Below are 14424 nucleotides of genomic sequence, written 5' to 3'. Positions count from 1 at the left end.
GAGAACAGGCCAACTGAGCTCCAGTTAAGTGAAAAGGACCTTTTCTTTGACGATGGCTGGCCATATTGCTAACATAGAAACATTATGTTTTTCAAAAAACCTTAAAATGATTCAAAAGACACTTATAGAATCGGGTAAAAATTCTAATTTTCAAGATTTTTCTAAAATAGCAGATCTACAAGCTCGCAGCGCGGCACTCGGTGCCGCGCTGTGAGCTTGTATATCTGCTATTTTTCAATAGTTAAAGCATAAAATAATGATACACAATAATGTGTACCCGTTCTAAATGGGTTAATTTTTGAAAAAACACAAAAGGTTAAAATATGAAGATAAGAGGTTTCTGCCCCGACAGCAACGATTATAATAGTCCAATATCTACCATGCTGTTTTTTTTTTATATATATTTTTTTTTATGTGAAGCAAATGCCTAGCATCATGTCAAACACTACTTACAGACTGTAGCAAGATAAATGTCCCCTGTGAGACAATAAAATGCAACCTTATAGCCTTTACTAGCCAGCCGACAGGGACTTTAAATCGCAACCTGTTAAGTTATGATTAAACATCACTGTCCTTTCCTGTGACACCATGACAAAATACCATTAAAAGGAAATGGACAGGCTGGACATGTGTAATTTCGGTGTGAGCTATGAGTGACTGACTGTCTGTCTGTTTGTCTGACTGACTGACTGACCGACCGACCGACCGACCGTCCGTCCGTCCGTCCGTCCGTCCGTCCGACCGTCCGTCCGTCCGTCCGTCCGTCCGACCGACCGACCGACTGACTGATGGGTTTCATTCATCACATAATGGTTTTCCTAGCCAGAAGCTCAGCTCAGTGCCTGGTCCAGGCTTTTGATAAATTTTACAAACAACATTCTGGATGGTGACTTGGCACCGCAACAGACAGCCTAATCAGACTAGTCAACCAATGCCTTAGAATTCCCAGTCCCCCCCCCCCCTCCCCCCCCTGCAAGAAGAAGAAGAAGAAGCAGAAGAAGAAGATGATAAAAGGACAACAACAGCTTTCAAATCAGGAAAAAGTCTATTGAGATGGTGGAGAGGCCCTTTGATTTCCTGCAGTGACTCAACGTGTGTGACATTTCAGAATCACTTCAGAAGAGACCGAGTGCTAAAAAAACCTATTCACACACATCACTGAGGCTTGACAGAGAATAAAACAGAGAGAGAGAGAGAGAGAGAGAGAGAGAGAGAGAGAGAGAGAGAGAGAGAGAGAGAGAGAGAGAGAGAGAGAGAGAGAGAGGGGGGGAGGACGAGGACGAGGACGAGAAAAACGGATATGAGTGAAAGGTTAAGAGGAAACGGTGATGAAAATGTTATCATAAAAATGACGGTGACAGAGGCGGCGAAAACAAAGGAGCAGCAGTGGCAAAATCGTAATAGCACAATACATTTGAATAGAAATGGGACAATATGTTTTTTTAAGCAACAATGAGAAACAAGGATATTGAAAGAGGTAGCGAGGGGCCGCGGTCATCTTATTATGTTTATCGATATACAGTACATCACTGGACAGATGGCCAAGACATGGCCTGGTGTGGCTAGTTCAGATAGGGATCTCCATGTATGGGCATAAAAGGGATTGCATGTTGTGATGTCATGGGAATGGGAACCACTCAATCCCTTTTATGCCCATACATGGAGATCCCTGATTTCATCAATATTAAGCCCATATCTAACTTCATATGGGAATGCCATATCTGTGTGGCTGGTTCAGACAGTGATCTCGACGTCTGGGCATAAAAGGGATGTACCATATACAGTACATGGATCTCCATGTATGGGTACCAGTGGTCTCCATATATGGGTAACTGGTCCGATATACATCACTGGCCAGATGGACAAGAATTGGTGCATCGCATGTCGCCCTGTGGCGTCTTACTAGTAGTAGATGATGATGATCAGCTTGTCTTTTTCTTTTTCTTTCGTGCCCTGCCTACGCATAGTGTGTGCTGTGCATGTGCCTAGCGGCGGCTCTGCCTAGAAACATACCCTAATTACGTTTTGTTTAATGAATGGGACCATAATTTACTAAATGCATATCATGGTGATTTGGGAAAGACTTTATACAAACGATTGAAAACATAAAGTGCTGTTACTAAGGTAATACAATCAAGTGTAAAGTTTTCCCAAAACTCATATTGAGATTATAATGTATTGCAACCAGTAGAAGGTGAAATAGCGACATCTGCCATTTAACACCTGTTTCGAATGATATCAACGCACTTAATGCGAAATATTTACGTGCTTTCAGACTCTTCAATGCAGAGGTATCCAAGGATACTTGGATATCCAGTATCCAATATCTCACCAATGCAGAGATATTAGTAGTAAAATGTCGACATCTAGTGGTCAACCTCAGAGGAGCGCAAAAATAAAACCTGAGGTGAATCCCAGCCTCGAACCAGATGCCAAGTATTCTCTGTTCCCCGGTGTAACGCTCCACGCCACAGACCCCGACGGAGCGGCGCGGTATTGGGCGCCGATGACCCCCGTGAGTCGCCACCGAGGCGAGCGCTAGCGTGCCGAGTTGCCGCGACGAGCGGTGGGAACGGCGCCCAATCCCACTCAACCGCGTTACCGAGTTATGTGCCGTTATGGACAGAATAGTAAATATTCAGTCCCTCACTATCCACGTCTACCCCACTATCCACGTCAAAGATAAATGCACAAAAAAGGAGTCACATCATCCGTTCATTAGCTCAGTCAGTAGAGCACGGATGCAACAAACCCACGGTTTGGGTTCGATTCCCCTGAGGGGAATAATATTCAAGGCGAGAGATATCGGCGCATGCGTACTTCAAAGTGCACGGAGAACAGGATACCGTGGATACTCCTCCGTGGATACCCAGTGGATACTCTCTGCATTCAAACGTCTGAGAAATGGTGAAAAAGTCGGATTGAATGCGAAGAGAGCAATCGAAGAGAACCCGGAAGAGAGCTTCAATTCCAGCGGAGATTCCTTTACGTATGTTTTAAACTCACACACGCACGCAAGCACACACACACACGCACGCACGCACGCACGCACGCACGCACGCACGCACGCACGCACGCACACACACACACACACACACACACACACACACACACACTAACCTTTAGGAGGCAGGAGTTGGTGACCACCTGCTTGGGGTCAACCACGTCCACCAGGGGTTCTTTGATGGCAACGTTACGGATGCAGCTCATGTCAAAACCGTACACGTTCTCCCACCCTGTGCACGCACGCACACACACACACACACACACACGCATGCACGCGCGCGCACGCGCACACACACACACATACAGATACAGATACAGTACACACACACACACACACACGTTTGTAATATACTTCTAATCTCTCAAGACAAGGACAACGTTTTTGAAGTCCTGAAAAGTAACAGTTTTGGATGGCAATAAGTATAATGATCTCCAAGTTCACAACACAAGTTCACACGCACGTTTGCGTTGTGAACTTACAGAGCAGACTATTTTGTCGGTGCGTGACACCAGTGCGCAACTACGTTTAAAGTTTACGCCATAACTCCACCCATATAACCCATAAACATTATGTCCTAAATGTCCTAAATGTGGACCCCTAACCTGAATCTTGTCCAGTTCTCTCATGAGGACCATGGGGAGGATTCAGTTTTGTCTTTTTACACGGCAAGGTCCATGTTGGTTGCCAAGCTTGATAGCTGAGACCTTAAACTTTCTGCTAAGAAGTGTGTGTGTGTGTGTGTGTGTGTGTGTGTGTGTGTGTGTGTGTGTGTGTGTGTGTGTGTGTGTGTGTGTGTGTGTGTGTGTGTGTGGGGTAGGAATGAGACGATAAGCGATATCGTTTATCGTGATAAAAACACTCACAATAATCGTATCATGGAGATTAAATTTATCGTGATATCGTCCTCCGTGGTAAAACATACTTTTAATATTGATACAGTATTTTTCCACTCTCTACCAAATCTCAATGCAACGCGTTGTGAGCTTGTAGATCGGCTATTTTTTGGCAAATGTTCCACCCCAGGATAATGGATGTTGGGGATATATTGATTATCACGATAATATCGTAAATCGTGATTTCTTTGGTCACAATAATCGTGATATGAAATTTTCATATCGTCCCATCCCTAGTGTGTGTGCGTGTGTGTGTGCCTGCCTGCCTGCCTGCGTGTGTGTGCGTGTGTGTATGTGTGTGTCTGCTGCCTCCTGAAATAGACTTCCTCCACCTCCACCTCCAAGTCTGGCAGCCTCTCAGCGCGGGTATGCCTCCTCGGCATTGGGTTGAAAACACCACCAGAAGACACTCTATCATCCCCTCGCTCTCTCCTCCATCCCCAACTTGAACTCCTTTCTGTTTCTTTGTCGCACGGCCCAAACCCTGGGGCCGCTGCCACCATGCAGAGAAACCCAAAACCACGGTGTGACAGCACACAGCCATCTGGGAACTGGCTCCTCATGGCTGCGTGACAAAGGTGTCCTTGAGCAAGACCCTGAACCCTTTAACTGCTCCTGGTGTGGGAAGGTACCGGTGCCTTGCATGGTTTCCTCTGTCGTCTGTGTGCATGTGTGAATGTAATGCACATTTTATGCTTGGATAAAGATGCTATAGAAATGCAGGCTGTTTACTGTTTAAGGGTGGGCTGGAATCCTTTGAGACTGTGTTGTGTAGACCCCAAATGATCGGCCATTACATTTTTTATATAACGGCATAATCAGCATTGGATATTAGCATTACATTTTTAACCACTTTCAACCAGTTTTTTTTTTGGGCATGTCATTATAGGAAAACATTTTCAAGAATAGCAGATCTACAGTACAAGCTCTCAATGTAATTCGTTGAATTAGAAGCCCGGCTAGGCCTTGAGTTAGGGCGTTTTTAGATGTGCCAGTGTTCAAGCATCCTTTATTAGTTTGATTAACTGTTCATGGTGTATAGTATAAGGGCAGCAGTCTCATGCCCTGTTTTTGTCCTAGTTTTCTTTTTATTTTATTTTTTAACCTGAACCAGAAAACAAACTAATTAATCGAGTGGAACACTATCAGTCTGTATTACATAACACCACTGTCAGTAATCAGTGCCCAGTTCTGGCCATTCATCAACTGACCTAAAATAAGAGCACCAACAAAATGGCTCATCCTTTTTAGGCTAATTTCATTAGAGATGTTGATGAAATACGTGTTTTATTTACCTCTATACCTCGCCTTCACTCCATGAAGAAAGGAGGAGTTCTGAATGTAAAGTAATGATATTTGGGCTTAACTATGAGCAGCATTTGTGGCATTTAGAAGTGCAATTCTGGCACCATGTCCCATAGAGCAGGGGTTCCCAAACGTTTGAGGCCGGCGGCTGCGACACCCAAACATAATCATATTTGAACTGGGGACGCCCCCCCCCCCACCCTGGCAAGCACATTGAATTGTAGGAGTTGAGGCATCACATTGAGTCATGTGGGGACCCCCAGTTTGGGAGAGACCGCCATAGAGCATACCGTCACTGTCGGGCAGAAACCTTGTATCTCCAAGTTTCAAATGTGTACGTTTTTTTTCGTGAAGTAAAAGCCCTGCTTCATCACACAAGACAAAATTAGTGAAATAGCAAATCTCGCGATGCGAGGCGTTATGTGCTTGAGGATCAGCTATTTTCACCATTTTAAATCATTTTTAAAATGATAAATATAAAAATGCTTTTGGAAATACAAGTTTTCCACCCGACAACGACGATATAAAATGGTTTCTTACAGTGTATTTTGAAGTCTTTGTACTGCCTGTCTTCTATGGCTGCGACGTACAGAGCTGCCCTGTCAGGGAACATCAAACCGCCCGGTTTCTTGAGAGAGAGAAAGTTGACGTTAATACATGCACACGCACACACAGCCTACTCTCTCTCACAAACACGTGCACTTGCATGTCTGCACCACTCCACACAACCGCACACACACACTACAGTATACATTGCAGTATAACCTCCTGCGGCAGGGGTCTTCAACAGGGGGTCCGGGACCCCTAGGGGGTCCTCAGAGTTACCTCCAAATCTTTGTTTGATAGAAACCTTTTTTCTTCTTGTTTATATTAACCACTTTGAACCCTAGTGTCCATATTCTGAGAACTTTATCCCAAAAATAGCAGATCTACAAGCTCACAACGCCTCGGCGCTGTGAGCTTGTAGATTGGCTATTTTCGGCAAAAGAGCTTTGGTGTAGAGGGGGAAAAGAGCAGACTAAGTGCAGAATGAAAGGTCAAGTTCATTAAGTGTTGACGGTTCAACTGGTTAAATATCTGAATACACAAATTGACATGAATCCAAAATACACTGACGACTGGGCTGTCAAACAATGAAACTATATAGATGTTGTGGGGGTCCCTGCTTCATCTCTCTCTCAACTAAAGGGTCCTTGGCCTGAAAACATTGAAGACCCCTGTCCTACAGTATACCTCCATATTCCAACCTTTTGTCTTTTTCCGTGAATTAACGCCCATACAGTACATACTACAGTATTACACAAAAGCATCAAAAGTAGCAGATCCACAAGCTTGAGCTTGTAGATCCTCTACAGCAGGGGTCTTCAACATTTTCGGGCCAAGGACCCCTTAGCTGAGAGAGATAAAGCAGGGACCTCCACTACGTATTGTATAAAATTGTGTTGCAGATTAAACATTTTCATAGATTTCTGAGACAGCGTAGACTTGTTTGACAGCAATATCATCATCATATTCTTGGCTAATGTTCCACACAGAATAGGGATAGGGTGGTTAGTGTAGAACAAATAAAGTTTCTATCACACAAAGATTTGGAGGACCCCCTGTAGTAACTCTGAGGACCCCCTAGGGGTCCCGGACCCCCCTGTTGAAGACCCCTGTTCAACAGTACTTTACTTTTGATGCTTTTGAATTTGAATCCTGAAAAGTAACAGTTTTGGACGTATGAGGTTTCACACACGCACATGTGCGTGCGTGCGTGCGTGCCTACGCCTACTGAAGCGCGCGACAGAAATCTATCCCGGTCATTGTCTTCACACCTGGCATGTAATGTAAAACCACAATTACCCAGTTTAAAAGACCCTCAGGCAACAGCAGCAGCAACAGCATGGGTTAGGTGTGTGTGTGTGTGTGTGTGTGTGTGTGTGTGTGACCACAACATCTGGGCCGCACGCACGCACGCACGCACGCACGCACGCACGCACGCACGCACGCACGCACACACACACACACACACTCTCTAAAGTCTAGTGCCCTAGTCTCGCGTAGCCAGAGAACTATTCCACAATCTCTGAATGCTATATAGAGTCTGGAACTACAGCTCCTGAACGGCGAGTAATGGAAACGGGCATTACCGTTCAAGAAAATATATTTTAAAATGTAATTTCTGCTAAGCAGCAGGCTAAATATGTTTAGATGATTTTTATTTATATAATGATAAATGTGTGCGATGTGAGACGGAAACGGAAGTGGGGAGGAGGCTTCACTTCCGCTTTAACCGGTTACTCATGGTTCTTCTAACGTTATTCCGGACTGTATGACGGGAGCATTTGCAAATCGCGGAGTCAATAGTCTGGCCACGTGAGACTAAGAGTGCCCCCACCCCCACTCCACTTGTCCCTATCCCCTGTCAATTTAATTAAATTCGAAGGAGCTCTACAAGCTCACAAGTGCGCACCGAGTGCCGCGCTGTGTGCTTGCAGATCTGCTATTTTTGAAAAGTCGTGAAAATGTGTGCAAATATTTGAATATATGTATTTTTTTACACTCACATTTTGCTTCTGGGGGGGTCCCTGGAACTAAATATTTTGAGATGGGGCTCCATGGCCAAATACATATCATTCTGGGGATCCTTCGCATGAAAAGGTTTGAGCACCACTGATATAGAAACATGTCCTTAGAAGGATTTGACATATTATTGGACAAAAAATAGCACATCTACAAGCTCGCAGCGCGGCACTCTGTGCCGCGTTGTGAGCTTGTATATCTGCTATTTTTCAATTGTTAAAGCACATCATAACGAGTACTAATGCGTTCCCAGTCAAAATGGGTTAAACCCCCTCCTCCCCCTATGAAGAACATTCATGGGGGGCCCGCAGTGAATCCTTGTACCCAGGGCCCAGAATTTGGTGCGACACCCCTGCCTCCATTGTCCCCAAGCCCCTCCCCTCCATCCTACCAGCCACTTGTCCCTGGCGAAGATGACGGTGCTCAGCATGGACTCGTAGAACAGACAGTAGCCCATCCACTCCGAGATGATGATGTCCACCTGCTCCACGGGAAGCTCCACCTCCTCCACCTTACCCTTGAAGACGGTGATGACTTCGAGGGGACAGGAAGGGGGGCAGAACAGACATGGACACAAGCACAAGTTACTGCCTTCACTTGTAAGACCTCAGGACCTTATACAAATGTCTTATGCAGTGCTGTGATTTCCCCCCCCTTAAAACATGATTATCAGGTATTATGATTATACTAGGAGGAAGATATTTTCCAAAAAAGTGTACAGAAAGAGTTACATTTAGGTTTTTATGTGGCCACACCCACCAGTTCATTAAGTATGCCTGGTTGTCATGCTGGGTGGTGACCCAGCTGAAGTTAGCCACACCCACAGTGTTGGGTGCATGGTAAAAGGGGAGGGGATGATTATATGATGTCATTTAATCACTGTTTTTGGATCGGCACTTTTGTCTCACACAGTGTCAGCCTCCAGGAAGAAACCCCAAATATGAAGGGAATACATAATTGCTCATAACAACCACACCAGGGGGTCTAATGAAGTACTGTCAACCTCCTAAACACATGAAAACCAGAAAATGTACAAAACTATGGCACCACCTCTTTAACAATTTTCTGAAATGTGAAGGACCCGCAAAGTTTTTGGCCACAGACCCCCCTTCCTTCCCTTTTCTGTACGTGCAGTGGTGTAAAGTTACTAAGTAGTAAGTACATCTACTCAAGTACTGTACTGAAGTACGATTTTAAGGTATGTGCAAAAATGTCGATACTTTTACTCCTACTCCACTACATCTCAGAGGTACATTTTTACTCCACTGCAATTATTCCAAGACTTTACTAACTATATGTAGATTTTGATATAGATTATTATAAAACATACATTAACCACTTCAGATCTAAATATACTTTGGCTATTTGAAAATAGCTGACAACTTCTCACAACGCTTCGCATTGCCACAATTTGTGAGCTTGTGGATCTGGAATAAAGGATTTTTGTGAATTCGAAAAACGTGTCACTTTTACTTTTGGTACTTTAAGTACAGTTTGTATACTGCTAGAATACTTCTGCTCCTATGTCTGCTTAAATTAGAATGGTGGCAATACAGGAATGAATTTATTCAAACTTTCTCTACTCTCTCTTTTCAGCGGTGGAAAAAGTACTCACATTTTATGCTTAAAGTTGTACTATGTAACTTTTTTTATAAAACAAATCTTAAAATTCTCCTAACTATTAAATCACAAAAGTTTTAGAAGATCCGCGCCGTGAATTTCAGCCTGTAAAGCCTTCTCTATATATGTAAACTGTGATCCTTGCCGGGGACCGGATCTCGCGCCAAAATTGCGTCATCACACTACCGGCCAATCACAGCGAGGGTTATACAACTGCCGGCCAATCACAGCGCATCTTGAAGTGGGGTCGCTATGGCTGCCATATTTGTTGTCACCTGTTTGTACCATCCCGTCTCTAGGTAATTTCGCCTACCAGGCAGGGTGAAGGAGTCCGTATCTCTGGAATTACTGAACGCACAGGAACAAGGGACCCCTCTAAAGATAGATCTCAGCGAGGTGGAGGCAGACGCGGGGGTCTGAAGGTACGAAAAACGGCCGAAAGACGCGGACGCGACCGCGGTTTGCTATAGGGCTAATGACCACTAGTTGGGCATCTTACACAGTATAGCTTTAAGTAAAAGTATCAATACTGCAGTGTCGAAATACTCTGTTAGGGTGCCAAAATACCTATGAGAGTGGAATCTGTGTTCCGCCAATGCATTTCAATGATAAGGGAGCGTTTTTTGCAGAAATCCTCTGCTGGCATGAAACCGCTTCACTCTCATTGAAATACATTGGCGGAACGCGGATTCCACTCTCATAGGTATTTTGGTGTGAGGGCACCCTTACAAGTAGAAGTCCGGAATTGAAAATGTACTTGAGTAAAAATATGAACGTGTTGGCATCAAAATGTACTTAAAGTACAAAAAAGTAAAAGTACAAAAGAGAATTTGAAAATAGCAGATCTACAAGCTCACAACTTATGAGCTTGTAGATCTGCTATATTGCTAGCCAAGGTAAAGAATAAGGCTAAAGTGGTTTACGGTATACGTTTTATAAAATAATCATTCATATCTGCAAAGTAACTAGTAACTAAAGTTTTCAAATAAATGTAGAGGAGTAAAAGTACAATATTTGGATCCGAGATGTAGTGGAGTAGAGGTAGAAGTACTGTAAATTGGAAATATTCAACTAAAGTACAAATACCTCAAAAGTGTACTTAAGTACAGTTATTAAGTAAATCTACTTCGATACTTTACACCAGGGGTTTTCAAAGTGGGTGACGGGGCACCCTGGGGTGCCGCGACGGCAGTCCAGGGGTGCCGCGAGATAATTTGATAATATTTGAAATTTATTTGGACACAATATTTTGTATCATTTTAAACTTGAAGTACAAAGTTATTTTCAGTCAGTTCTAACCAAAATGGCTATTATCTCAACGTTTTCCTCGCAACATAATCACTAAAATATCGTCACTGTCGGGCAGATACCTCATATCTCCTCATATCTCCTCATATCTTTCAAATGTGTACGTCTTTTGGTAAAGTGTTAGGGGCCCCGGAGCACCTGCTCGTGACCCCAAGGGTGTGGCACCCAGGTCCTTCAAGCCATACTACAATGACCGGGACCACCGTGATGCCCGCCGCAAGGGAGACAACCGCCAGGAGAAGCGCAGAGGATCTGTGGGCTCAGACAGACAGCAGTCACCTGGACCCACTGCCACTGCGGATCGCCAAGCCATGCCACCACCGCCAACACCCCAACAACAACCTCTGCAGCAGATGCAAGCTCCGGTGGCACAGCTTGGGCCTCACATGGCCTTTTATCCCATGCAAAACCTGCAACCACTGTACCCTGCACCAGCTCCAGTGCCGGCTCCAGCCCAGGCACCCACCACCCCTGTGACCCCTGCACCAAAGGAGAAGCAAGCAGGGAAGAGGAAGGAGAAACGCAACCACGTTCCTCGCCAGTGAGCTGGTGAAGAAATAATGTTATGGCCCAATATATTCTCCATATGTTAATCAACAAAAAGGGACATACATTTTATTAAGCAGTTAGTGTGCTAGTACTGTAGATACATATATACTGCAAATAGTGTGCTAGTACTGTAGATGCATATATACTGCAAATGTAGAAAAGCTTCCTTTAAGCATAGGCTGTTGATTTCTGATATACCGTATAATGTATGCTGTATTTTTGATATACTGTATGTGCATGCGAGAACTACATATATACGTGGTTTCTTCACTGACATGGGTAAAGGTTAAAAACTGAATGTACTCATAGGTCAGAACATGACATACTGTTTACACTAGCCGCTTCGTTGCCTGCACCTGCGAGGCACGGCCTTGGACTTGGGGTGAAAAAGGGGGGGTTGTAGATGGTGCCAGGCTGTATCATCGACTCCCCGACATTCCTGTACCGCGCTAACGAACCGTTATCTTCTTATTGCCAACATGAGATATCGCTTCCTGAGGGAGTAAAGGGCAACGTGCTGACTTCTAACATGTGAACCGGAGAACTCCCCAAATTCACGTGGACTGGGGAGTTGGTCTGGCCTTGAACTGTCTCCATTGCGAAACATCGTGCATGTTCATGCATGTACGTGCACAAGCGCGTGCCAAATGTGTGTGTGCTAAACTGCTAAACTGAAGCTGTGTGTGTGTAACTCTATTGAGATGTTGTAGCGGAGCACCCTATAAAAGGCTGTGTATCCGTAGCTCTGGGCAGTTCCTGTCTATCTACTTAGAGAGTTTTGACTCTGTTTTTAGTTAAGTACACATACTGTACTTCTTTTTAATTTTCATTGCCAATTATTGTATTGGTGATTTATAATTTGTAACTGTTTTCATTCACTAAAGTTTTATTATTCACTTTTATCTGGTGTTTGTCTGAAGTCATTTTCTAGAGTTACAACTTTTAAGGTTTTGACTTTTTAACTTCCCTTCGGGGAAGTTCCGCTTCCATGGGAAAGAGGTGTTAGCATCTCAGGGCACTCAAAGCGACTTCTGGCTGTTGGAGCTGAGTTAGACTTTTGGTAAGAATCAACAAGTATATTTTCTTAATTTAAAAGTCTTTCACCTTCTCAGTGACTGACACTGCGCGTGCAGGTGTCAGTTGGGTATGCTTGGCAGACAATAAAATACAAATTCCCAACCCTAACCGGACGGACAGTTTGTCCGCAGTGGGCTCTTTTGTATTAAATAAGTCAAGCTGCTTTTCTCCAAAAAACAGTCCCTGGGAGAAAGCTACAAGGTAACAGTTTCACACTTTATATTGTCTTTGTGGTTTTGGCATTCTCCATCCAGACCTATGGTCTACATTTCTCAAGAAAGGTGCAATATTCTTGGTCTATAAAATAAAGTCGCTGTAGATAGTAATAATATTCACCAGTTAAAGAGGGTTTCATAGACAGTTCAGTCTTTATTCAGAGAAAGTTGTATTTGTACAGTAATAGGTGCATATACAGTAATAGTAGGTTTATACAAATGAGAAAGGTTATAACACCTGTTTGTGTTAACTTAAAGGTATAGTGTAGTGTTAGTGACAGTGGTTATTAAAAAGAGATCTGGTAACTTCTTGGGCTTAGGACCTGAGGAGGGTTCCGGGCGGCTTAGAGGAGTGCTTTAAAAGGTGAAAGGGCATTCAGTAACTCCAAGCTCATTACATGGCGTCCCTGGGTGGATATTGATTGATTATTGATTATTGATTAGTAATTGATTAATTAAATTCGTGTCCACCGCCACATAAAGAATAGCCGAGAGACCCTTGGAATATAGTTATTACTACAGAAGTAAAGGATAGTTAATATTATCAAGGCTTAAGTGTTTTTATTCACAAAACTCCCCGGAGCGTCGGAGATTTTGAACATAGTGAAGTGGAGGTCTGTGTGCGCAGCAGACGGCCAGTAAATCGGTAAAAACATCTCCATTAGGAACTAGATAAAATAGCAGTTGAGAACATCTAATAATATTATAACAACCTTTGCGACCAACCTAAAAAGTTTCAGGCATGGACTCTGCCTATCCCACCGCCACAGACAACGCTCCTGCGGGAGCGGTTGGCGGGGCGAGGCCTGCCTCCCCTACTCCCTCGACTGGCACCATGGCACCCCCATCGGTGGACTCGTGGGACGAGGACATTGACAGCAGTACCTACGACAGTATGGGCGTAATGGCCCCAGTAGTACTGCATAACACATGCGGAGGACAAGCGGCCCGTTACGAATCCAGTACGGGGAGCGCATATCCTGATCTCCAAACGTTGCTGAATTGGAATCAGGGAGCAACGCGAGCCGACGCTACAGCCCCCCTTCCTTGGCTACATGGCCCCACAGGGACCGGTGGCCTAGAATGGGATCCCCAGACAAACGACGGGGAACAGGCTGAACCTGAGCTGCAGGGGAGACTTCCCCCGCCGCCTCAGGTGCTGGACACTTTCTCCTGGCAAATCCCCGCCAGGACACACACCATAACCCCCGAGAGAATGGTGAAACTAAAGATTTCCTCCGAAAGGTTCGAACAACTCGTGCCTGCAGGAAACAGGCCCTTTGTGGTGAATCCCGCAAATAGGTACCTAGACAACAATGCGGGCATGGCGGCAGCCATAGCACACGGTGCAGGTCGAAGCTACGCCACATGGTGCCGAAACATAGTGGAGTCCCGACCAAACCGAAAACTCGAGAATGGAGAAGTACTGGTATGTGCACCATACCAACTTGCCCATAAAGGATATCAAGGTATTATCAACATGGCTATGCAGAATGTTGCTAGAGGCACCAGGGAGGAAGACCAAAGGTCTACCCTTCTGGCATACTATGGCAAGCTCTTTGCTCAAGCCTATGACATGCAAGTTTATAACCTAGTTATGACCTTGTTTGGAACTGGTACGTGGGATTACGACCAGGCCCTCAGCATTTGGTGCTTTATGGAGATGTTCCAAGGCCTGCCCGACGACCGGCTAGAAATAACTTTGCTGGTCCCAGAGGCATGGCTGGCTAACACTCTCCGCCGAGCCCAGATGGAGGCCTGGCCGCCACACCAGAGGCACGGGTGGGGCGACACATTCGCAAACGCCCGAAGGACTAACGTGGTGCAAGATCTCATACAACGGGTGGAGAGTCACCGCATAACGGCCAATCGAACTTGGCCCATG

At 44.8% G+C, this 14424-nt stretch overlaps 1 protein-coding gene across 2 annotated transcripts in view; it reads right to left on the bottom strand.

Annotated features, from left to right (window-relative positions):
* LOC308309005 (protein arginine N-methyltransferase 8-B-like) overlaps nt 1–14424 on the bottom strand; it is a gene marked incomplete at both ends in the record, with an annotated part of 44122 nt that overhangs the window by 5956 nt on the left and 23742 nt on the right. For both annotated transcript variants that reach the window (XM_080754460.1, XM_080754461.1), the window contains 3 exons: nt 3121–3236; nt 5746–5833; nt 8162–8304. In XM_080754460.1, the coding sequence (XP_080610586.1) occupies nt 3121–3236; nt 5746–5833; nt 8162–8304 (347 nt within the window). The remainder of the gene's footprint in view (nt 1–3120; nt 3237–5745; nt 5834–8161; nt 8305–14424) is intronic.

The sequence above is a fragment of the Nannobrachium achirus genome (genome assembly GCF_963921795.1).
Source record: "Nannobrachium achirus genome assembly, chromosome: 23".
Classification (NCBI taxonomy): Eukaryota; Metazoa; Chordata; class Actinopteri; order Myctophiformes; family Myctophidae; genus Nannobrachium; species Nannobrachium achirus.
The sequence above is the reverse complement of the archived record's forward strand: the minus strand, read 5'-3'. Positions and strand labels throughout refer to the sequence as shown.